The 22,717-nt window shown below is 54.3% G+C and overlaps 5 protein-coding genes across 5 annotated transcripts; 3 read left to right on the forward strand and 2 right to left on the reverse strand.

Moving 5' to 3' along the window:
• Nucleotides 1–168: 168 nt before the first annotated feature.
• Nucleotides 169–1,325, reverse strand: alcS (the record flags this gene model as incomplete). The annotated part of the gene is made up of 5 exons (XM_036640689.1): nt 169–318; nt 384–568; nt 625–848; nt 908–997; nt 1,054–1,325. The coding sequence occupies 5 exons, from the start codon at nt 1,323–1,325 to the stop codon at nt 169–171; spliced, it is 921 nt and encodes a 306-aa protein (XP_036494809.1).
• A 1,873-nt stretch (nt 1,326–3,198) lies between these two features.
• Nucleotides 3,199–3,853, reverse strand: CGCS363_v008841 (uncharacterized protein; the record flags this gene model as incomplete). Its single annotated transcript, XM_036640690.1, has 2 exons — nt 3,199–3,572; nt 3,760–3,853. The coding sequence occupies 2 exons, from the start codon at nt 3,851–3,853 to the stop codon at nt 3,199–3,201; spliced, it is 468 nt and encodes a 155-aa protein (XP_036494810.1).
• A 3,066-nt stretch (nt 3,854–6,919) lies between these two features.
• Nucleotides 6,920–7,553, forward strand: cdc4 (Myosin regulatory light chain cdc4; the record flags this gene model as incomplete). Its single annotated transcript, XM_036640691.1, has 3 exons — nt 6,920–7,100; nt 7,222–7,455; nt 7,525–7,553. The coding sequence occupies 3 exons, from the start codon at nt 6,920–6,922 to the stop codon at nt 7,551–7,553; spliced, it is 444 nt and encodes a 147-aa protein (XP_036494806.1).
• Nucleotides 7,554–8,993: 1,440 nt separating this feature from the next.
• On the forward strand, nt 8,994–11,153 carry PRD1-2 (Saccharolysin; the record flags this gene model as incomplete). Its single annotated transcript, XM_036640692.1, has 2 exons — nt 8,994–10,828; nt 10,883–11,153. The coding sequence occupies 2 exons, from the start codon at nt 8,994–8,996 to the stop codon at nt 11,151–11,153; spliced, it is 2,106 nt and encodes a 701-aa protein (XP_036494808.1).
• Nucleotides 11,154–11,815: 662 nt separating this feature from the next.
• On the forward strand, nt 11,816–14,756 carry bir1 (the record flags this gene model as incomplete). The annotated part of the gene is made up of 4 exons (XM_036640693.1): nt 11,816–11,980; nt 12,039–12,332; nt 12,382–12,491; nt 12,539–14,756. The coding sequence occupies 4 exons, from the start codon at nt 11,816–11,818 to the stop codon at nt 14,754–14,756; spliced, it is 2,787 nt and encodes a 928-aa protein (XP_036494751.1).
• Between the last annotated feature and the right edge of the window lie 7,961 nt (nt 14,757–22,717).

The raw sequence follows: 22,717 nt of genomic DNA on the forward strand, positions 1-22,717 counted from the left end.
TCACCAGTCAAGAGGCTCTCCGACACAAACGTGAAGAAATAGTTTGACGAGTGTCTTTTATTGTTCCAAATGCATGTGTGTGTTTTTTTGGCGGGAACAAGCTGTCATTTTCTGATGCATCTTACACCAAGGGCCCTACCCAGTACCCCCCTTCTAGTTAATTGTCTTTCAGACTTGACTCCTCTCGCTCCTTCCTCGAATGACCCGACTCAAGTCACCAACGGGAATCTCCAGAGGGAAGTCGACCGACGGAAGCAAGATGGCGAAGATGAGCCACCAGCCGGCCATACATGCCACAAACGCACACGCCCCAGCAGCCTGAAAAGTACCATAAATCAGCTTTCATATCTTTCAATGTTAATTCCAGAGACATAATGACTCACCTCCAGGAGCTTAGCCGCAAACGCAGAGTTGCCAGTAAAGTCCATGGCCAGGAACCAATAAGCGGCAGTGATGAGGCCGAAGACAGGGACGAGAGTCAGGAAAATGACGAAGAAGACGATGTTGGTTCGGAGAGAGCAAACGAGGAAGACAAGGCAGATCATTCCCATGGCAAGGGTGATGAAGCCTGGCAGACCGATCAGCATCAATGACGAAGTTACCATCGAGAGATGGACGACTTACCGAAGCTGGCATTGAAGCCTTTGGTCGCCAGTCCTGCGGCCCCAGCTTCACCCGCCGGGGCATACGACGAGAAGGCCGCGAAGGAGGGGTTGAGGGTTCCGCCGAAGGAGGCCCAAAAGGCCCCGAAAGTGGTGAAGACCGTCGCTGGGAAGGTATTGCCGAGGACCCATTCAAGCAGGCCGCCAACAAACATGAGAAGACCGCCGAAGAAGAAGTATGTGGGACTGTATGATGGAACATCAGTCGAGAGTCAGGGGGAGGATGAAGGAACGGTCTGACTTACATGCCTGCGGCACCACTACCACCAGCACCACGCCATCCCATCAGATCGCAGCAGAGGGGAGTCAGGGAGATAAGGAAGCCCACGATGGCACTGTCACAGGTTAGTAAACATATCCTCAGACATACATGCTGTCTTGGGGAACTAACATTGGCGTCGGGTTACCAAACGTCTTGCGCAACTCGCCCTTGACCTGATTCTGCGGCGACAGGTACAGCTTCTCAAACAGCTCGGGCGAGATGGAGATAGACCCGGCCGTCTTCATCCTCTTCAGGGCGTCGTCGCGGCTCATCTCGGGGTGGATGTACTCGTCGGCGTACTCGTAGCCGTTGGCGTGCGGCGTCGGCGGGCCACGGGGCGGCCGATGGTGGCCGTTGTGGTGCGAATGTGAGCGGACTTCTTGGAACTCTTTGTGGTCCATGGTTGCCAAATTAAATAAAGATGTATGTCTTTTGGTACAATGATGTTGATGACGGAGTAGCTAATGATACAGGAAAAGGTTTGGATGAACAATGAGGAACAAACAACAAGAGATGTCAGGGACGCAAGAGCAAGATGAGGTGAACTTGCCAGAGCCCTCCATTATGAAGGCTCCCCAGGACACCACAACGAGTCTAGTCCTTCCCCCCATCTGCATATTGCCTTACGCCCAGAGGAGGAGGACTGAAAGCCCTCGACATGGGTATGAGGACCGGCCATCTTGGCAAGGACCTGCTGGCACGACCGGTCCAGTCGGAGAGTTGGCAGCAGGGCCTCCATCATGGACGAGACGGGGTTCTTGCCTTGCCATCATTGGGGAGAGGCATTGGACGAGGAGGGCATTTCGCTAGGGCGACCGGCAGAGAGCGTGGAGGGTTCGGCACAAGGGATGATGGGTGGTGACTGCAAACCCCCCGGATGCCGGACCGGGAGTGGCATGATGCAGGATCTACAGAGGATGATTCGCCCAAGGCGGAAGTTTCTTGTGTGGAGGTCACGTTTGGGGCTCGAGGAGGTCTGGACGTTTATGGGCCCCCCTCCCATGTCCCCCAACTAGACGGGGTTGGGATGTGACAGTGAGGGGCGCAGACGTGCGAATCTGGGGAAGTTTTCTGTCAACGTCTCAGTTGGAGCCGTCCACCGTACGGCCGGTTCTGATTACGAGGGGAGGAGAAAAGACCGTTGTGACGAGTCGATTGGGGCTCCAGGTGAGGCTGATTCGCTCATCTCGCGTGGAGGCGAGGGAGGGCGCAGATGTGACGAGGCAGCGGCCAACGGGAATTTCTGACAGAGAACTGACAGAGAACATGAAGAATGGTCCAATGATGTCTGTGCCGGCCGGATTTAGACGGCAAAGCGAAGGGAATAACACGGCGGACGGGAGAGACGCGGAGCCCGGGCTTGCAGTAGCGCATGCGGCCCACGCGAGTATCGTTACCCGTGAGCGCCTCGACATACCATAGTAATAAGAAGGCTCTTAGCTCCAAGTTCTCAGCACACGCAGGTTGGGTGCGCTGGTCTAGGAGAGGGGGAGCTAGACTAATACGCGTTGGGTTGGTTTAGGTTTGGGGATGAAGCTTCAGCTTGTGTGGGGACCCAGCGACTGGATGTGCAAATTGCGGGGAAAGCTTTGGGACGGATCAAGGGAGCAAAAGTCGGGGTAGCGGATGAGGCGTGTGCGTCGGCCGTTTGTTGTTGGACTGAGGATGAACAGGGGTTGGGATTGGAGATGAGATGTCGGGAGATGGGGTGAGACGAGTTTCTCTGAAAAGGTGAAGAATTGAATTTGGGCAGAAGATTGGATTCATGGGAGGGCGAGTTCTCTGCTCCTTGGGGTAGTGAGCTGGAGCGATTTCGTGATGGGATCACTTGAGGCTCAAAATCCGGTCCGGCAGCCGACGGACGACGCGCTAGGTTCCTTACCCCAGACTTGGCAACTTGACTCGATCACACCGGGGGAATCAATGACAAGATCCCAAGACCCTCGATCTGCTGGAGTGATCCTGCATGCAACAGAGGGGGAGAGGGGTGGTGGTGGTGTGACCTGAACGTCGTCACAACTTTAAAGGCACCGTGGAACGGAGCTATCTCGGTGAGCCCTCGCCAACGCGGCGTTTCTTCACGATGGATGATCCAGGCGTGTGTGTTTTGGAGGCCCGGTGCCTGGGGAGGGGGTCACGCATTCCCAAACTAAAGGGTAAATTCTCGTAATTCATTTCGTAACAAACATGTCAACGTGGTCGTCCCGTCGTTCTTGGCACAGCGCTGCCGCTACTGCTGCTCCTCCATCGTGGCCTGGGCTAGGTACGCTACGCTTAGAGCTTCCCCGCAGACTTCATCGCCCTCTCCCCATCAACGAGGACGCACCAGCCCTCGCCTCCGACGGTGCCGCCGCCGAAGCCCGCGACGACGGCCTCGAAGCCGCCCTCGCCGCGCGCGTACTCGAGCACGGCGTCGTCAAAGGTGCCGGGCTGCAGCCAGACGGCCGGGATGCCGAGCTCCTTCGCCTCGTGGAGGACCTTGAGGGTGGCGGCGGGCGGGGTGATGATGGAGACGGAGGTCTCCTTGGGGTTGGGCAGGGCGGCGAGGTTGGGGACCGCGGGGTGGTCCTTGCCGGCGGCGTTGACGGTGTTGGAGGTCGGGTTGATGGGCGTCGCGGGGATGTTGTGGTGGAGGTACCAGGCGAAGACTGGAGGTTTTATGTTAGTGGTGCTGTTGGGTGTCTTGTGAGGGGTCAGGCTAGGTTGTGAGAGCAAGCCAGTGATGTGTGAGTGTCAATTGAGTGAAGTGGCAGCGCTCCGTCTTATTAGCTCCATGAGTGAGCGGGAGGAGGATTGAAGAATGACGGGGTGGATGACTCGGGGGCCGGAACGCACTCTTGTGGCCGAACTTGGCGGGGTTCGAGCTGGCGCCCACCACGGCGAAGAACTTTGACGAGAAGAAGGCGCGGGCGGTGGCTTCGGTCGACATGTCGGGCAACAATGCAGTGATCTCTTATCGTGAAGTAAACAATCACAAGTGGTGAGGACTCGAGTTGAGGAAGAGCGAGGTGGTCGGAGATGAGGGGTAGGGCGGCTCGGAGGTTTTCGAATCTCCATGCCATAAGGAGCTCCGAGCACGTCAGGTGGAGACGCTGTGGCCGAGCCCGAGGCCACATCTCAGTGCGCCGCGGGCGGATACCGCCCGCGTGGGGGGCGGAAAACTGGGGAACCACGGCCGATGAGGCCTGGGCTGAGCCGCATGTTGCTTGATGTCGACGGATACCTTAGTCAGTCTGCTGGTTTTTGAGGCTTTCGTGACTGGGCTGTGGCAACATCAGTCGGCTGTCTGGTGCCGTGGGACTTTGCGAAAGAGCCGAATAAGGAGGATAAAGAGGTACGGGGGTGCCTCTTTGTTGGAGATTGTTACAGATGGGAGGCCAGACTTGAACTTCATCAAAACATCAACACCAAACTGAACTGTATCCTTCTCTTCGGCGTCAACAAGCGCCGACCAATAGCAACACACCAATTACAGATACACAGAAGCATTTCACGATGTCTGTCTTTGCGTATGCAAGCCCTCATTTCCATGCAACCTCATCACCAAGAATAAGCTGACATTCTCCAGACGCTCCACGTTCAACGCGGCTGGATATGCGGCTTTCCGTCCGTCATACCCAGCATCGCTGTACAAGACGATCCTGGGATACCACAATGCGAAGTCATCGAATGGGACGGCACTTGACCTAGGCTGTGGCCACGGCCTCATCTCACGGGAACTGGCACCGCATTTCAGCAAGGTCATCGCCATCGACCCGAGCGCCAACATGGTAAAGCAGGCATCAGATTCAACGACGGACCCCAAGATCACGTTCCGCCAGGCCAACTCCGAGGACCTCTCCTTCGTGGAGGACCAGTCTGTGGACCTCGTTGTAGCGGGTCAAGCGGCGCATTGGTTTAACTACTCCAAAGTCTGGCCCCAACTCGCCCGGGTCGTCAAAAGCGGCGGCACGCTGGCGTTCTGGGGCTACAAGGACAACATTCTCATCGGGTACCCCGAGGCCAACGCCATCTTTGACCACTTCTGCTACGGCGAGGGGCAGGCGTCACCCGCATTTCCACTGGAGACGATGGGAGAGTACTGGGAGAAGCCGGGCCGCCAGATCCTCCGGGACAACCTGTCGGTAGTCGACCCGCCCGCGTCGGAGTGGGAGAAGGTCAAGCGCATCATCTACGACCCGGACCGCACCACGTCGCAGATCGGGGCGGACGTAGCCCCCGAGGCGGCGTGGCAGCGCAAGATGCTCAAGCTGGGCGAGTTCGAGGGCTACGTGCGCACGTTCAGCTCGTACCGCGGGTGGCGGGACGCGCACCCGGAGATCAAGAGCCGGGCGGAGGGCGGGACGGGGGACATTGCGGACGCGCTGTTCGACCGGCTGCTAGAGGCGGTGCCGGAGTGGAAGGCGAAGGGCGACAGGTGGCGGGAGGTGGAGGTCGAGGCGGTCTGGGGGACGACGATAATCCTGGCCAAGAGGAAGTGAAGGTTGTCATCGAGGGGTGGAGGAATGACTCGCCGGCTCGGGGCCTGAGTCTGAGGTGTCGGGACGAACCGCTCGAGGGCGATCACAACGTGCGAGAAGCGACGAGATGTTCATTATCGAGACGACGGCCATGTCATGACATAAAAGTGCGGTGCATAACCTCGTGAAGTGACGATGCTGCGAAAGTGATTGTCGATAGTGCACGCCATGGCCCATGAAAGATGACTGGTGCCCAGTTGGCGGTGGGAATTGGGTCGCTGGCGGTCATGGGTGAAGGAGACATTCGCGACACGTCATTGGCCGTTCGGCGACGGGCCTGAGATTGTGCGGGTCCCGCGGCGCTCGGCTCCTGCCACTGCGACCCCACCGGCCCTCGTTGCCCCGTCAGGTTTCAAGAGTTTTGGCGGATGTGTCGACTGAGATGCTCCCAAACGCTGCACCGGGCGGTGGCACACTGTGTTCGCCTTGATTGCCTTTGGTGGTTTGCTTGCTTGCCTGGCGCAATGGTAGTGGTGCTGCTTACCGCTCGCCGCCCGCCCAGGGTGCCTCCCGTCCCCCAATAGTGCGCACAGCGGTGCAGCGGGCAGACTCACACCGCCCGTCTGTAAACCGCATGAATAACGGTGACTGGGAATCCCCATGGCCCAGGGCCGGCTTGGATAAAAATGAACATTGGATAAAAAATGGCAGAGGACAGGCCAACAGCAGGATAAGGAGAGGGGAGGGGAGGGGGGTTTGAGAACATAAAGCGTTTCGACCGCCAAACATTCAACTTGCAGAAAACATCATTGTCCTGCTTTGCTTCTGCTTCGTAGTTTTTTCGTCTCAATCAAAACAACACACCAAAAGTCTGCCTTTCTTTCGCTCGTCCTACCAGAGAACAGAACAGAGGAACCAACCGTACCACATTACACAGACCAGAATGGTGAGTTTTGGAGTCCCCCCCAATTGCTTTTTTGTTTTGTTTTCCACCCCCACCCCTCCCTCACACAGAAAAATGTAAACAAAGGGAAGGGAGGAGCCAGTCAGCCATTCGGCAGCCCCTTTTTTCGACGTGAGTGGTGAGGTACTCGCCTGGAGGAGTCGAAAAACCTGCCTTAGCGTCTGGTTGGTTCAGCGGCGAACCTTGTAGAAGCACTTTGGGCGGGAAAATTGCAGTGGGAGAAAGGACGAGCAGCCCGCCATCCACCCGCCAACAGATCCAGCGTCCAACCCAAACAACAGCGGCCAGCCACGGGGCGAACTTTCCGATCAGCGGCGGCACCAACCAACCACTGGTAGCGACAACAGGGCAGCAGCACACTTTGGGACTCGGCGCCAGGCTAGAAGCATCCGACTCTGCATCACGACATTTCTGTTCCTTCTTCCCACCCAATCTTTCTCCCACTGCATACACCTCTGCGCGCCATTTCACTTCTACATTCTTCTGCACCGTTGCGACGCATCACAAACCGCAACCCCGCGAACACATCGAGACCTTTGCGCAGACACGCAACCAGAACTTCATCTCCAAAATGGCTTCTAACCAGTACGACGCTCAGGCTTCGACCAACTACAAGGAGGCTTTCTCCCTGTTCGACAAGCGCGGCAACGGCCGTGTCGCCATCGACAGCCTCGGCGACCTGCTCCGCGCCTGCGGCCAGAACCCTACCCTCACCGAGATCCGCGACCTTGAGAAGAACGTCGGAGGCGACTGTGAGTTTCCCGCCCGATCATCTGTGCCTGTCGCCGCCGAACACTCCGTGCAACGCGACACGCGATTTGATTCGAACGAGATGTGAAGGGAAAGAAGACTGGCGACTGACTTTGCAAATAGTCGACTTCGAGACCTTCCAGCGCATCCTTAACCGCCCCGGCGGCTTCCGCGACCCTGGCGAGCCCGAGGAGTACTGCCGCGGTTTCCAGGTGTTTGACAAGGACATGACGGGCTTCATCGGCGTCGGCCAGCTGAAGTACATCCTAACCAACCTCGGCGAGAAGATGACGGACGAGGAGGTCGACGAGCTGCTCAAGGCTGTAGACACCAGCTCCGGCCAGGTCAACTACACCGGTATGTTTTTCGATGCCTCTCGCGCAGGCAAGCTGTCCACGCCCGACAAATTGCTAACAACAGAGACAGAGCTCGTCCGCACCATCCTTGCCAACTAAGCGGTCGCCACCTAGTTGACGACAGAGAGGAGGCATTCGAGCGAGATGTACGACATACACGGGAGAGAAAGATCAAGAAGAGCAGCTTACGAAGACATTTTGCATGGCTGGCACGATGGGATGGCGTTTGCTTTGCGTTGCGTTGCGTTGGGCGATTGTTTCGCTACTTGTAGGGAATTTGGGTATTTCCGGAGTTTGCTCGTCAGAGGCTTGCTCTGGATCATCATGTACGGCTCTCGATAGAACCGATACCACAAAGAAATAAACACTTTGATACCTATTTGCATGTACTTTCACGTACGGACGTCAGGAGGTTGCGCGATGTGTGTGTGCGCTGCATAGCATCGAGGGTCATGCTTGTTTATTTTAGAGGGTTAGAGGTGGCTGCGGATCAGCGGCATTGATGGCAATCATTGACCTCATCCATATCGACAACTGTCTTTATGCTTGATCTCTGAGCCGTCTTAATTACCGTCACTCTTGCCCTGCTTTGGCCAGACCATGCGGATGAGATGTCATCAGCCGTTTGTTGCAACCATCCCCGGCTGTCTGCCCAGCAACGCAGCACCCCGCATCAGCCGATGCCGCTGTCTTACATAATCTTTCTCAGTGTCAGGCGATGTGGCCTGCGTCTGGGCATCTGGACCTGCAGAAGGGTCCAACTGGGGTGCCACTGTTTGGTCATGGTCCATTGACCATCCCAACACCTTCGTTAACGCAATTGAAACGATGGCCCAAGTAATTGAAAAAGATGCAAGTGCTCTGCAGATGTGCGGATGGTCAAAAACCATCTAGAACAAACATGTCTCCATACAAGACAGCACACAGTCGGGCAGGACAGCAAAGGCGACAACTGACACCCCGCTTGCCTCAGCGTGGGGCGGATGTCGCAGCGCCGGGAGCTTGGACTGGACGCAGCACCTCAGTCGCTGGCAGACGACGTCCCGCCATCAACCACTAGCCACCTTCCACTTAGACATCGTCCCCGCCTGAGCTCCTGCAAGTCACCACCTCAGTCCACTGCTTTGCGTAACTACCCGCGCCTGCCTTACTCGAACTCTACCTCGCCTGCTGTACCTTACCTGACCACCACCAGCATAACCGCCTCAGCCAGCTAGCAACCACCGCATCCAACCGACCCTGCATCAGTGACCACCGCCTCACCTGGTGCTCCTGCTTCCCCTCCCCCGCTCCGACTCTAGACCGACTGATCGAACCGTGTTTCGCCCAGTCGCCGTGGCGTCCTTCGCTTTCTTCAACTTCAAGCGCCTACCCCTCCTTATACTCTCTTTCTCCCTCTTCTTCCTCGTAACATCTCTCATCCTGGCGGCCCCGCGAGCAGTTCCGAGAATCACTTCTCTCTTCGCCCAGTTGCGATTCAAACCGAATCCCCTCGTCGCCACTCCCACCTCCACATACCGCCCATTGGTGACCGCCGCCATGACGGTTCCCGACAAGTACAAGTCGCCGCCCCAGGCACCGCCCGTCTTCACCGGCACCAAGGAGTCCATCGTCGGCGATTCCAAGAAGATCTGCGACCAGACGCGTGCCCTCCTCGACAAGCTCGTCGCCGAGATCCCCGCCGAGAAGGCCACCTTCGACAATGTCATGCGCCCCATCGCCAAGGACGAGAACGAGAGTGGCTTGTCGACTAGAATACTCGGCTTCTACCAGTACGTCTCTGGAGATGCTGCCCTGCGCGAGGCGTCCACCGAGGCCGACAAGATCATGGACGACTTCTCCATCGAGGTGAACATGAGGGAGGATGTCTTCAAGCTGATTGAGGCCATCCACAACCGCAAGGACGCCGAGGGGCTTGACCCCGAGAGCTTGCGTTTGCTCGAGAAGGACTACAAGAACTACATTAAGATGGGACTGGGTCTGCCTGCTGGCCCTCAGCGAGACCGCTTCAAGGAGATCAAGAAGCGTCTTAGTCAGATCCAGATCGAGTTCCAGAAGAACCTCAATGAGGAGAACGGCGGCATCTGGTTCACCCCCGAAGAGCTTGACGGAGTTTCCGAGGACGTCATCGACGGCCTTGAGAAGGGCACCGGCGAGAACGAGGGCAAGCTCAAGCTGTCATTCAAGTACCCCGACCTCTTCCCCACCCTCAAGTTCGCGACGAACCCCGAGACGAGACGCAAGGTTTTTATTCAAAACGAGAACAAATGCAACCAGAATGCTCCGCTGTTCAAGGAGGCTATCGTCCTTCGCGACGAGGCTGCTCGTATGCTCGGCTACCCCGACCACGCCTCCCTCCGTATTGAGGACAAGATGGCCAAGACCTCCAAGACCGTCACAGACTTCCTGGGTGACCTCCGCTCTCGCCTCGCCGCTGGCGGTGCCAAGGAGGTTGAGCACTTGCTCGAGCTCAAGAAGGCGGATACCGAGGCTCGTGGCGTGTCAAACGACGGCAACTACTACCTCTGGGACCACAAGTTCTACGACCGATTGATGATCGAGAAGGAGTATAGTATCGACGAGAACAAGATTGCCGAGTACTTCCCCATTACCTCTACCATCGCTGGTATGCTCAAGATCTTCGAGGAGCTTCTGGGTTTTGTCTTTGTGGAGCTCAAGCCCGAGGATCGTGCTACATTGAGCCCTACTGGCAAGGCCGATGATATTGCTTGGCACGAGGACGTCATCATCTTCAGCGTCTGGGACGATGCTTCTGAGGGTGACGGCTTTGTTGGCTACCTCTACCTTGACCTCCACCCGCGTCAGGGCAAGTACGGCCACGCTGCCAACTTCAACCTGCAGCCTGGCTACCTGCAAGCGAACGGCTCCCGCAGGTACCCTGCAACTGCTCTGGTCTGCAACTTCAGCAAGCCTACCCCCAAGAAGCCTTCTCTGCTCAAGCACGACGAGGTTGTTACGCTCTTCCACGAGCTGGGTCATGGCATTCACGACCTCGCTGGCCGCTGCACTTACAGCCGTTTCCACGGAACAAGCACTGTGAGGGATTTCGTCGAGGCGCCGTCCCAGATGTTGGAGAACTGGTGCTGGACTCCTAGCGTCATCAAGTCTCTCTCCAACCACTACCAGACCGGCGAGAAGATCCCCGACGATCTTATTGAGAAGCAGATCTCCACTAAGCATGTCAACGCTGCGCTCTTCAACCTGCGCCAGCTTCACTTCGGCATCTTCGACATGACTGTCCACACCCCCAAGAGCCACGAGGAGATCAAGAACATGGAAATGTCAGAGGTCTACAACGAGCTTCGCGGCCAGATTGCTGGAATCAAGGGCCCCGAAGCTCAGGGCGAGAAGAAGTATGTTGTACCCCTTATGTATCGCCCAACGAGTTTTGATGCTAACCATCACAGCAACTGGGGCAACGGACAAGCCTGCTTCGGTCATCTTATTGGAGGATACGATGCCGGCTACTACGGCTACCTCTCATCTGAGGTGTACTCGACCGACATGTTCTACTCTGTATTCAAGGCCGACCCCATGAACGGCAAGGAGGGCCGCCGTTACAGGCACACCGTTCTGGAGAAGGGCGGTAGCCAGGAGGAGATGTTGACCTTGGAGCAGTTCCTTGGCCGCAAGCCTAGCACTGAGGCCTTCTACAAGGAGCTGGGCATTCCCCAGTAAATGCTGATTCATGTTGAAGCAAGTAGTGTTGTAATTATATCTTTAGCATTGGTCATCATAAGATGACGGGGAAACAGCCCCAAATAACACTGTTAAAAGTCCGTGCAGTTCAGTCTGCTGCTTGAGGGAAGTGATGGGGTACTAAGGTGTCGATAGTCGAGCCACAATAGCCATGAGCTCTAGCCACTTGCAGCTTGAATGTCCCGCAAGGGTTCATGTCATGCATCCGTCAGCCACACCCCGCCGGACCCACCACACTCCTGCCGCTAGCAACGGGAACAGCAGAAGCTGAATGTAAACAAACGCGACAGATCTAGCCAATGCGATTGGGGCTCTGCAGATCCAGCCCACGCCCGGCACACTCCCGTCCCTCGCTTTTATCACGGCCGACGCCGTCATTGCGCTTTCCCACACCAATTCAACAACAACTCGCTACTAACCTTCGCAGCTCCAGCATTGCTATTCTCTTCCACGGCCGACGCGATTTACACTCGAACCTACACGGCCCTAATGCATTTTTGCTGCGATTAACATTTGCTTTCTGCGATCGACGCGCCGCCCCCCTTCACCCCTTCGCAAACGCTTCGCGTCCCTGATCGCGACATTCATACCTTCACCAGCTTCAGCCCGTACCCGACATACCATACCAAATCATATCCGCCATGTCTTTCGAAGGCTTGGTTCCCGCCGAATTTTTCACATTCGAAGGCCGTCTTGCCTCCTTCAAACAATCCTTCCCCCAACCGAAACGACGCGCATCTGGCGCTGGAAAGGGCGCATCGAAGAACCTGACATGGCCGCACGCGAAATACCTTTTGCCAGAGGACGTACGTTTGAACTCAGGAGAAGATATCGGGAAGGAACACGCGCGCTAACTTGGACCAGCTCGCGAAAGCAGGTTTTGTGTGGCGTCCGTTCCCCGAGAACCCAGATAATGTCGCGTGCTTTTTGTGCAATAAGTCCCTCGATGGGTGGGAAGAAGGCGACAATGCCCTGGAGGAGCACATTAAGCACGCTCCCAACTGTGGGTGGGCTATTGTTGCCGGCATTGAAGCGAACGTGGGCGACCTCGCGTCGGAGGATCCTTCCAGCACCCGCATGATCAACGCGAGGAAGGAGACTTTCGGTGGGCGCTGGCCGCACGATGGCAAGAGAGGCTGGAAGTGCAAGACTAAGCAGGTAAGTCGCCTTGCACCTGCAACTTGATTCCTGCGCTGACCATCCATAGCTTGCGGAGGCCGGATGGAAGTACACCCCTTCCCTGGAATACGATGACATGGCGACGTGTACCTACTGCGACCTGGCATTAGACGGGTGGGAACAGGGTGACAAGCCTTGGTTAGTGTCTTGCCTCCTCCCTTTGTGGACCTAGCTGACATCCCCAGGGACGAGCACTGCAACCGATCACCGGAATGCCCATTTTTTGCCCTCGTGGAACAGTACGGCGCAACCAAGAAGCCAAAGGCCAAGGCAGCTAGAGGCTCCAAAACCGCGGCACGATTGTCCGTTCAATCCGTAGCGACAGCAGCATCAGACATCACCACCCTTACCGACGCCCCCGCCGAGGTGGACGACAGCGTTTTGACGACCGCCTCGATGCCTGGCAAGAAGGGATCGAGGGCCAAGAAGGCCACGACGACGGCGAAGGGCAGGAAGACCAAGGCGAAGAAGGATGAGCCTGTCGAGGTTGTAGAGAGCGAGCCTATGGAGGCTGAGGAGCCAGCACCACCCCCCAAGCCCGCGCGCGGTCGCAAGCGCACAAGCGACGAAGCCGACGAATCTGCGATGACCGTCTCCGAGGCACCCGCACCGAAAAAGCGCGCGCCGCGTGGTCGCAAGGCTGCTGCAGACAGCTCCGTCATTGACCAGTCGCAACAAGACATTAGTATTGCTGATGCGCCGGCACCTGCCAAGGCACCCAAGGGTCGCAAGACCGCTCGTGCTTCCGGTACCAAGGGAACGCGAAAGGCTTCGGGACAGTCGCTCAAGTCAACGGCTTCCACTGCCTCATTAAGAGCTGCGCCCGGTGCTTTCCCCGAAGATGATGAGATTCAACGACAACTCGAGGCGGACTTGGAGCGTCCCTTGACTGATGACGAGGACATCATGCAAGACTCTGATTCTGAAAGGCAAAAGGTACCTGCTCCGAAGCCAAAGACAAAGAAGGCCCATGTGCCCCAAGATCAAGCGGCCAGCCCTGAGCGGGCAGACAGCCAAATGTTCGATGTCGAGCCGTACGTGGCCGACGAAGCAGCCGTCGACGAGGAGTTGAAGCAGCTCGAGGCCGAGATGACCATCGACGAGCCCGAAGTCCTCGAGGTTCCCAAGAAGGGACGAAAGGCAGCCGGGCCTCGAAAGGTCTCGAAGCAGACCAAGGCTCAGAAGGCCAAGGCTGCGCCAGTTCCTGTCGAGGAAGATGAGCTGTCCATGGCGGTCGAACCGGAAGCGCCAGTTGAGCCAGCCCAGCCTGAAGAGCCTATTGACCCTGAGGAGGACGAGATCAGTACTGCTACTGTGATCACGACGACTACCAAGAATGCCCGCATGAGCACTAGCAGCCGTACGAGCACCGGGAGCACCGGCAGGAAGCGCGGCCGCCCGTCCAAGAAGTCGCTTGAATTGCGTGCTTCCCTCGAGGCTAGCAAGACAGAGGAGGTTGATATGGTCGAGCCTGAGGTGGCTGAGCCTGAGGCTGAGCCTGAGCCAATTGCTGAGCCTGAAGTCGAGCCTGAAGAAGTTGCCGAGCCTGAAGAAGTCGTCGAGCCCGAACCTGAGGTCGAGTCTGAGGCCGAAATGGAAGCCGAGGCTGAAGTTGAGGCAGAGGAAGTGCCTGAGCAGGACGAAGAGGAGGCGGACGAAGTTGATGAGGTCTCCGCAAGGCAATCATTTGCGTCGGCGCGCCAGACACCAGCGCCAGCTGAGCCGCAAGAGGATGAAGCAGAGGATGAAGATGAGCCCCAAGTTGAAAGGGAGGAGGAGGAACAAGGGGAAGAGGAAGAGGAGGAGCCAGAGTCAGAAGCCCCCGAGCCAACACCTCAAGCCAAGCAGCAGCCGAAGAAGAAGAGCCTTCCACCTGCATCCTCTTCTCCAGTGGCTGCTGCTCCCTCGACACGTCGCAGCCTTCAGCAACAAACAGCGGCCCCGCGTATTTCACCTGCTCAGTCAGCTCGTCAACCAGCTGTGTCTCCCTCACCATCCCCTCAATCCTCCGACGCAGAGAATCAGCCGCCTTCCTCAAGATCTGCTACCGCAAAGAAGCGTGTGATGCAGGCACCCTCATCCACGCCAGCGCGCCCCAACTCACCGACCAAGCGCAAGGTTCTGGCTAGCCTCCAGAGCACGACGCCTTGGAACCCGGTCGATATCGACCTCATCTTTGGGTCGCCTGAGAAGTCAGACAAGAGGAACGCTGTTGACAGGCTGCTGCACAAGGGTACTGAGCTCACCAGCCCGGAGAAGAGGATGACGGTTGAGGAGTGGATCCACTTCAACGCGAACCAGGCCGAGGAGAGGTTGCGTCAGGAGTGCGAGGCGATGGTCAGCAAGTTTGAGAACGAGGGCACCAAGGCTATGAATGTTTTGGAAGGCCTGGTTGCCGAGTAAAATGTTTGCATAGCGTAGAGAGTTGTTGGAGCACTGGCATTCAAGATAATGATTGGTTTCATGTCATGACACAAAAGCATACACAGGCAGTGCGGACGCGCTTGGCTTGGCTTGACAGGCGTGCAGGAGTGTGTTGGTTCAAGAAAGGGTTCAGTCACGGCGGGTGATCGCCCGGATTATGTGGGTTTAAACAAGGCATTTACAAAGACAATGGGAACACGTTTGATTCTTCAAAGGCATCATGCATACTTCAAGCCTTTTCCAAAGCTTTCAACTTCTCATAGAATGACCTTGCCGCGCAGCGACCTCCTTCGATTCTACGAAGCTTTCCATCACCATCGACTGGATAGTGACGGTAGGCAGCAGACTCGTCTGGGCCGTCAGGTCTGCGACTGAGAGCATAATGGAGGAGCCATCCCCTCCGCTCTGCGAACCTGTTCTCTGCCATCCTGGAAGCCTCAGCTTCTTCACTGCGCCATAGGAAAGGCTTGGGCTGGGCTGGCGTCTGAAGGCCATTGATTCGTCGTACCGTCGGGAGACGAACGCTTCATAGCCTCTAGAATTGCACATTCTGCTGGAGCCTACTACACACCACAAACCATGTCGACCCGAGTCCGGCAGTTACCCCGGGCTGTGTCAGTCAGTGTGGGGCATGGCCGCCTTTCTCGTCCGGCACTCATCTCAAAGCCCTTAGAACAAATGGAAGGATTCGCAAAGGGGGAGGGGGGGGGGGGTTGGGCTGTAAACAAAAACGCCCCTGTTACTCGCGCCATCGTGTATTTTAAGCTTGATCCGTGGCTTCCCCGACGAATCGGCACCCATAGAGACGTCCCGGTGGCGGTCAACGCTCTGTTCATGGGAGTAAGCCACGTGGTGGGGGGGCAACGTTCCAGAAGCCTCGGACTCGAGAAACATGATGGGAACGAGGCTCTCGTGTATGCATGCACATGGCGCAATAACAGCTGAGGGCTGGGAACAAGAAGGGGGGATGATCGACTCCTAATTCACTTCGGTGATGACCGTTAAACCGGCAGGAGCAGGCAACTCTGGGCAATAGCACCTACAGCCGAAGTACCTACTTTAGTGTGTATGGTTGTACAGGAAGGGTCTTCACCGGTGTTTCCACCAGGCTGCCTTGCCGGAAAACCAGAGGACGCCAGGCACCGCAATATGAAGCAGAAAACTTCCCCAACATGCATAGGGCAGAGTAAGGGATAGGATTGGAGAAGAACTTGACCTCAGATCGGTGCTGACTTCCATTTGCGGCAGGTATCCCCATCACTCTTCTTGGCAGGCAACCAACAAATGTAAGGCAACCGGTCCTGGTGCAGGGAGATGATTACCGCTGAACTGAGGTGGCAGTCCAATACCCGGAAGGGATGGCTGCAGTCTGCAGTCTGCAGGTTGCAAGTTACTGCTTGACCGGTCAAGGGGGTTTGCGAGTCGGGTCGCGATATTCGCAAATCTATCTCTCCAAGACCTCATGGGAAATTCATTGCATTGCTCAATGTTTTTGGACCATTCGAAGGGTCTACCGAATGAGAACAGCTCTGAGCGTAATACGTAAAAGCGAGACGGGCATTCATAATTGCCAAGGAGTTAGTACTAAGATTATTTGCCAATCTAAATCATTGATAGTTCCGCCCATGTCATGTTTCATCACACTTAGACAATCCATGAGATGGCTGCCTGCTAATACAGCCAGACGTCCAGAGCAGGTCAACCAGCATTTGAGGGAGGGCTCCAAATTTGCCTCGAGCTACCAAGACGTTTGTATCATCCCGGGATGGAAGGATGCGATAGCCAGTCAGCGGGCATGAGCCTCTCCGGCCATTTCCACAGAATACGTCCACTTCTCTGATGGCAGCCTTCATGCGGGCATGCCAGGATCTTCGAGGTTTGATGGCAAGTAACTTGGTACCTCAATCAGATAATCTCCCCTGGTCAATAAGTGTTTCAAGGACATTAGGCAGAGAACGCTCTGTAGGGTCATGTCATCCTATCAACACCGGCTGGCACAGGGAGGGTAGTGGGGGCGATAGGCGTGAACCTCATCTTGACCGGTGTCATCCCATGAGCCCTTCAGCTGGCTCGATCAGGCTGAGCTGAAGGAAGGAGTCGGCCCCGAGTGCAGAGAACAAGATTTTGTCACAAGGAACGCAACCGGCGTCTGAGTCATTAGATCGTTGGCATGCCATGAAAGATATGCTTCGGGGACGCCGCGACGGCTGTGCCCCCCAAATCAAACATTATTTTCCAATGCTCGAAGCTGATGGTAGAAAGTCTGGGAGCGACACCATCTTATAAACATTCCTGTTAGCCCATTCCAACTTGTTGAATTCCTTTGTTGCAGCATCCATACTGTCTTTTCCTTTCCCTCCGTCCAAGATACGTCCGGCAACGTCTTCACTATGTATCTCACTGTTTTTGTTTTTTTCTACTTCTACGCGGAGCTTTCTTTCTCCTGCACCCTATCCACCAAAAAGCAGATGAATACTGGAAGAACCTACGAGTTTGATTGCCGCGAGATCGTCAATGACCGCTACGAGCTTGCCATATGCCTTCTCCAGAGGAACACGGTCAGCAAAGTACTGGGCTGTACGGACTGGCTACAGAACTGGGGAGAAGATAACTATATCTACTGGAAGCTTACCGATCGCGAGCGCGTGGATTCCTCAAGCTTCGACTTGGTGCCGTCTGATTCGGGCCGTGGTGCCGATTTCGATGGAACTAACGACAAATTCGATTTTCATCATGATGGGAGACTCAAGATTACACCAAGAGGACTATTGCTCGCCGCTGCAGATACTCCAGGATGCAAGTATTGTGACTTGTATGGGGTGTTCAAAACCTGTCCTTACAACAAATGGCAGGACTTCCTTGATTGTATTTGTTGCCGCAGGGTCTTGTCAACGCACATAGGATGCTTGGAAAGCTGCATTTGGAAATGGCACGGAGTCGGTCCTTTCGGTCATAGGTCACCTAAAACGAAATGGATCTGCCCATTCGATTCGGAACTGGCTTGCAGAATTGGTGGAAGGATATCAGACTCAAACCAACAAATGGTAAGTATTTTGGATGAACTTTGGGCTATTCGCAACCTGAATAGGGTAGCTGACGTGTCAAATTTGTACAGCAGATTTCTGACTCGGCTGTAAAGGAATCTACAGACGATGAATGCGACGGGCCTGTCATCTACACGATCTCGGACGGCGAACTTACAACTGTTTGTGCTACTGCATCGTCTCTTGCCCGCTCGCGCACGTTTACAATGAGTGACGCAACATTGCCTTCCAGTAGAGCAAGTCCAACGGCTCCTTCGGAAACTTCAAACACCGACCCGACTCAAACCAACTCGACTCCGAACCGTGGTCTTGCCGAGGCCACTGGGACGCAGGACACCGATGACTTTGCCCATGTAACTACCTTCAAGGCGCGATCCACGAGCAGTGGACCACCCAGGGTCTTCTCTTCCAATGTAGGAATGATCTTTCTGTTTGGAATCGGTGCATTCTTTTCATCTGCGATGTTTGCATAAGAAAGCGCACGGCTGATGCAGGAGCGTTTGTGGGCACTGAGTGCTAAATTCCGGGAGCCCTGCTGTTTCCGGACAGTACTGGTTCATGAATAGGCTCGCGATAGCAAGGTCACCATTACTCCAAAATAGATTGCGTTTCGCTCCATGTTTGGTAGCATCAGTACACGTGTATCTAAGTGCAATATAGTCAGTTCGACATTATGTAAAGAAACCAATACAATTAAGAAAACGCAACCGATCAGGATACTCGAGCAGCTGTCTAGAGTATTGAGCTCTCCGGGTGGTCCCTTGACTAAATATGAGCCCGAATATGACAGGAAGAAAGCAATAAATCAAGGATTATTTGTCCATTCCACATTTCCATGATGATGTGCTGTCATATGTGAACAGATAAAAAGAATGCTATCCAGTTCCGTACCTTAACTAATTTCCGACTCAGTATCCTCAGCATCCAAGAAAGATATTGCCGATTCTAAGAATCCCAATCGGGCCTCAAACATCTGAGGCAGCTTTCCTTGGGCTCTCTGCATCTGTGTTTCGATATTTTGTAATGTTGCCTCCGCCATGGATTTTGCAGTCCCGCTTCGCAAAGACTTTGCACGGAACAACCACCCCATGTCGTAATCTCGCACGGCGTCCGTGATTTCTTGGAGAATATCCATATCGTTTGAGTTCACTGCAAGATGTAAGATTGTTTCGAGTCCCCTGCCTTCAAGTCTGTTGCCTAAGACTTCCGCAGCAAGTGAGTCGTCAGATGACATGCGTAGATGTTCAAGAATAGTGATCACAACTTTCGTATGCCCATATGATACCGCCGTGTGAAGCGGTAGTCCTTCCGCAAATTTCGATTGGACCAAAAGATCTGGGTTCTTCTGCAAAAGAAAATTGACTAGATCTAGCCTATCGGTCCGGCATGCGGCATGTAGTGCTGTTTCATTTTGATAGAGCGTGTCCACGTTGAAGGGCGCCTCTGCAAGACGCCATATAGCCTCTGCAGCATCAAGCCAGCCACGGTAAACAGCCAGAAAGAAGGCATTTTCGAACATACCAGTGCTTGTGCGACATTTAACGCAATTATCTCTATGCCAGGGGATCAGACTAACGCAACCTTCAAAGGCCAGCAAGGAGAGTAGACTAGTTTCAGGCATTGACGAGTTTGCTTGGCTGCTGCCCGTCTGGTAGAGATTTGGCTGGAGAAGACGTACTTCCGGAATATCTTCTGCGTTGATGTTGTTGTAAGCTGTGCTTCCAAGCTTCACATATCTAATGAAGCGTATGTTGATGTTACTGCCCTCTTTGGGGCATCTCAAAAATCGAGATGGGATGCCATCATTGGACATGAACGCGCTGCCTTTTCGCGAGTGAAAAGTCCAAAATTGGCTTGCGTATGCCACAAATCCAACTTCTAGCTCAAACTTTTGATCCTCCAACTTGAGCGATGGAGCACTCGAAACAAAGCTCGTGCAAAGCTTCGCAACTGCGGCGTGGCATGCCACATCGGAGTTTGACATGGCTAATTCTCCATCATGAAGGAATGATTTGACAGATCGGTTTATGAATTGCACGGTGTATTTGACCGGTCGTTCGTTTTGTGGCTGTAAAGTGGCTTGATAAGCTCTGAGCTCAACTAGACCACCCGACAAATTATGCAGCCGGTCGCCCAACTGCTCCGCAATTTGATCGTCCTGCATCAACTTCAGTTGCCGTTGAGAAGTTGACTTCTGGTTCAAGACTGACCAGACTTCGATCAAGCTTAGTGGTCGTGCGGCAACCTGGACCAATTGGAGCAGCATGACCGCTTCTGTACGTCGACTGTCGTCAATTTTCTCCAGAAGACTTCGGTAAAGGTTGCTCAGCCCTGGCTGCATATCGTTCAACCTATCAATAGTTTCCGATGCGTCTAGTCCTGCTCTTGCCAATCTCTGCAATAATGAAGTCACGAGTTCTGCCCAGAGAAATATGTTTGAAGCCCTATTAGACACAAGATGTATGATTTTGTGGCGAAAGGGCAGATTGTCGGAATACATATTTGCAAGTTGAATGCCTATGTACTCGTCAATGTGCAGTCGATTGTGCCGTGTGATGTCGATGTCCGTCATGTCCATCGAATCTGGGAGTTGCCCAAAGTCTCTCGGACTTCGCGCCGATACCATCATCTTGATGTTGGTGTGCTTTTGCAAGAATTGAGAATGAAGAGTTCTGAGCACATCAAATGGGGTCGTTTCCTTAGCCTCCTCAATCTTTTGACACTCATCGATGGCATCAAGAAAAAGAAAAATATCACTGTCTTTCAACGCATTGAGGAGCTTTGTCAGGCTTTGCTCAAGAGTGTTGCGATCCCACCTTGAGTCATCTTGCGGGATTCTGATTGCGTCAACAATGACCATAATGTCGTTGCTGGCTTCCAATTGCTCCAGTAGTTGATGCAAAAAGCTGCGCAAAAGCCCAATGACCGAATTCTTCATATTCTCAGGGTCCAAGGCGTCGAAGAAAAATCTCACGAGTAATCGATTCTGGCACCTGGCATCTCGAAGTAACGTGTCCGTTGTCTTTTGCATGAGAACCGACTTGCCACTCCCTGCCTTACCATGCAAAAGTAGAACATGTGGTGTAGCGTTTCCAGGTGTTGTCTTCTGTGCAATCCAAGACTTATATTTCTCTGTTTCGGAAAGCCATTCGTAACTTTCTTTGGTGGCAGAAATGCGTTCGAGTTCGCAAGTCTTCCTGCAGAAGATTTGCAGTTCTTGAATCCGGACTAATCGATATCAGGACAGAAACACTTATTGTTTTGGTGGCTGAGGCTTACGTGTACGTCTTTTCTCGATCGCAACCACGGGGTCATTCCCAGGGAAGTGCCCTTTCGCACCCTCGCCGAAATAATTATCTTCAATTTGGAAGTGTCAATATTCGTAATACAGTCTCATTTTCTATGGAGACTAACTCATGTAAAGGGAGGTAACATGGGAAAACTGGTAGTTTTTTGCGTTATCTCCAGTGTTCGTGTTCATCTGGCCGCTGCCGCGAGGGGCGATGTTTTGCGTGGCTTGAACATTGCCGTTGTCGATATCCGAATCCTCCAAAGAAGGCTCCACCCTCAGCAGCTCATCAAGAGCCTTGGCGATTCGCTCCACGTCGTCATCGAGCTTGAAGATACTCCGGAGAGCCAACTTTTGAATGCCCTCCAAAATCGCCTCCATCAACTTTTCTACCCGATGCGACTTGTTTGTCCTCACAGCTGTTCGGTACCAGACACGTACTTTAGACCAAGTCCACGTTTTCGTGTCTTTATCCGCCTCACATTTGGCCTGAATTGCCGTGGAAATCCCTTGCAACTCTAAAGCCTTCTCTTCACAGCTTTTGAGAGCTGCATATGCCACTGCCTTCTCCTTGTCATCACAATCTGGTGTGCCGAGGCCTTGCTTAGCCTTTTCCAGAATGTCCTGTACGAGAGGTAGATCTTTTTCAACAATGAGAAATGCCTCCGGACGGTCCGCTATGGTGTTGATGAACTTGACACTCGAAATGACAGCAGTAAGAATCGAGATGAGAGAAGCTGCCAGACTGACAGGATCCATTGCTGATGTGCTCATTGATATTGGCGCAGATACTGTGAATATGGACCAGATGAAGACGAGTACGATGTCTGCGAAAGGGGAAAGAGGCCGCTTTCCTACCAGCAGCTAGGAGCTTTTAGTGTCATTCATGAAAGACAGGTTGTCGGAGCCTTTTATGCGACTCAGCTATAAGTAAGAAATGGTTCGCCATACGGTTCGCTCTGGAAGAGGCTGATTGCCTGAGCCAATGGGGTAGCAAGATCACACGTGCAAGTATCAAACGTACGATTGATATTGTGGCAGTGTAATCGAAGAGGAAGAAACCTACCTTTCAAGGACCAAGGATTCTAATCTGTGGCACAGTCCATGCATGGACTGCTGCATGTCAATTGGCTGCCTGATCTGAGGGCGCGGGGATGTCCTCCTAACCCCTGCTACGTATGCTCGGTCAGCCTAAAGAGCGCATGCATGTGGGAGAGCCAACAGTGTTGAATGGTTCGGAGTGTGTGCCGTTTTGAGAAGTATACTCAGGGTTATTAAATGTTTCTAGGCTGCTACTGCGCTGCCCAGCCGCGAGATCTGCCTCGTCTCGCAGGTGTGGCAGCACCTCTATTTTTCACAACCCTGAGAGGGCGGAGGCATCTGAGAGAACCCTGGGGATTACGATGAGCAACCGATGGCACAAAGCCATACCTGAGGGACAGAATACAGTCAAGATGAAAGGTGCATTACCAAAAACTGGCGAGAACGGTACGCGAGGGGTATTCCCGGTCAGGCTAGTGTCATTACTATGAGCTTCTTCTTATCAACCCCGGACTTTGCAACCTGGAGCAGCGATCAGTTGAAGTTGAATGTCTAATATGTTCATC

Source organism: Colletotrichum siamense (assembly GCF_013390195.1).
Source record: "Colletotrichum siamense strain Cg363 chromosome Unknown KSG_Cg363_contig05, whole genome shotgun sequence".
NCBI lineage: Eukaryota > Fungi > Ascomycota > Sordariomycetes > Glomerellales > Glomerellaceae > Colletotrichum > Colletotrichum siamense.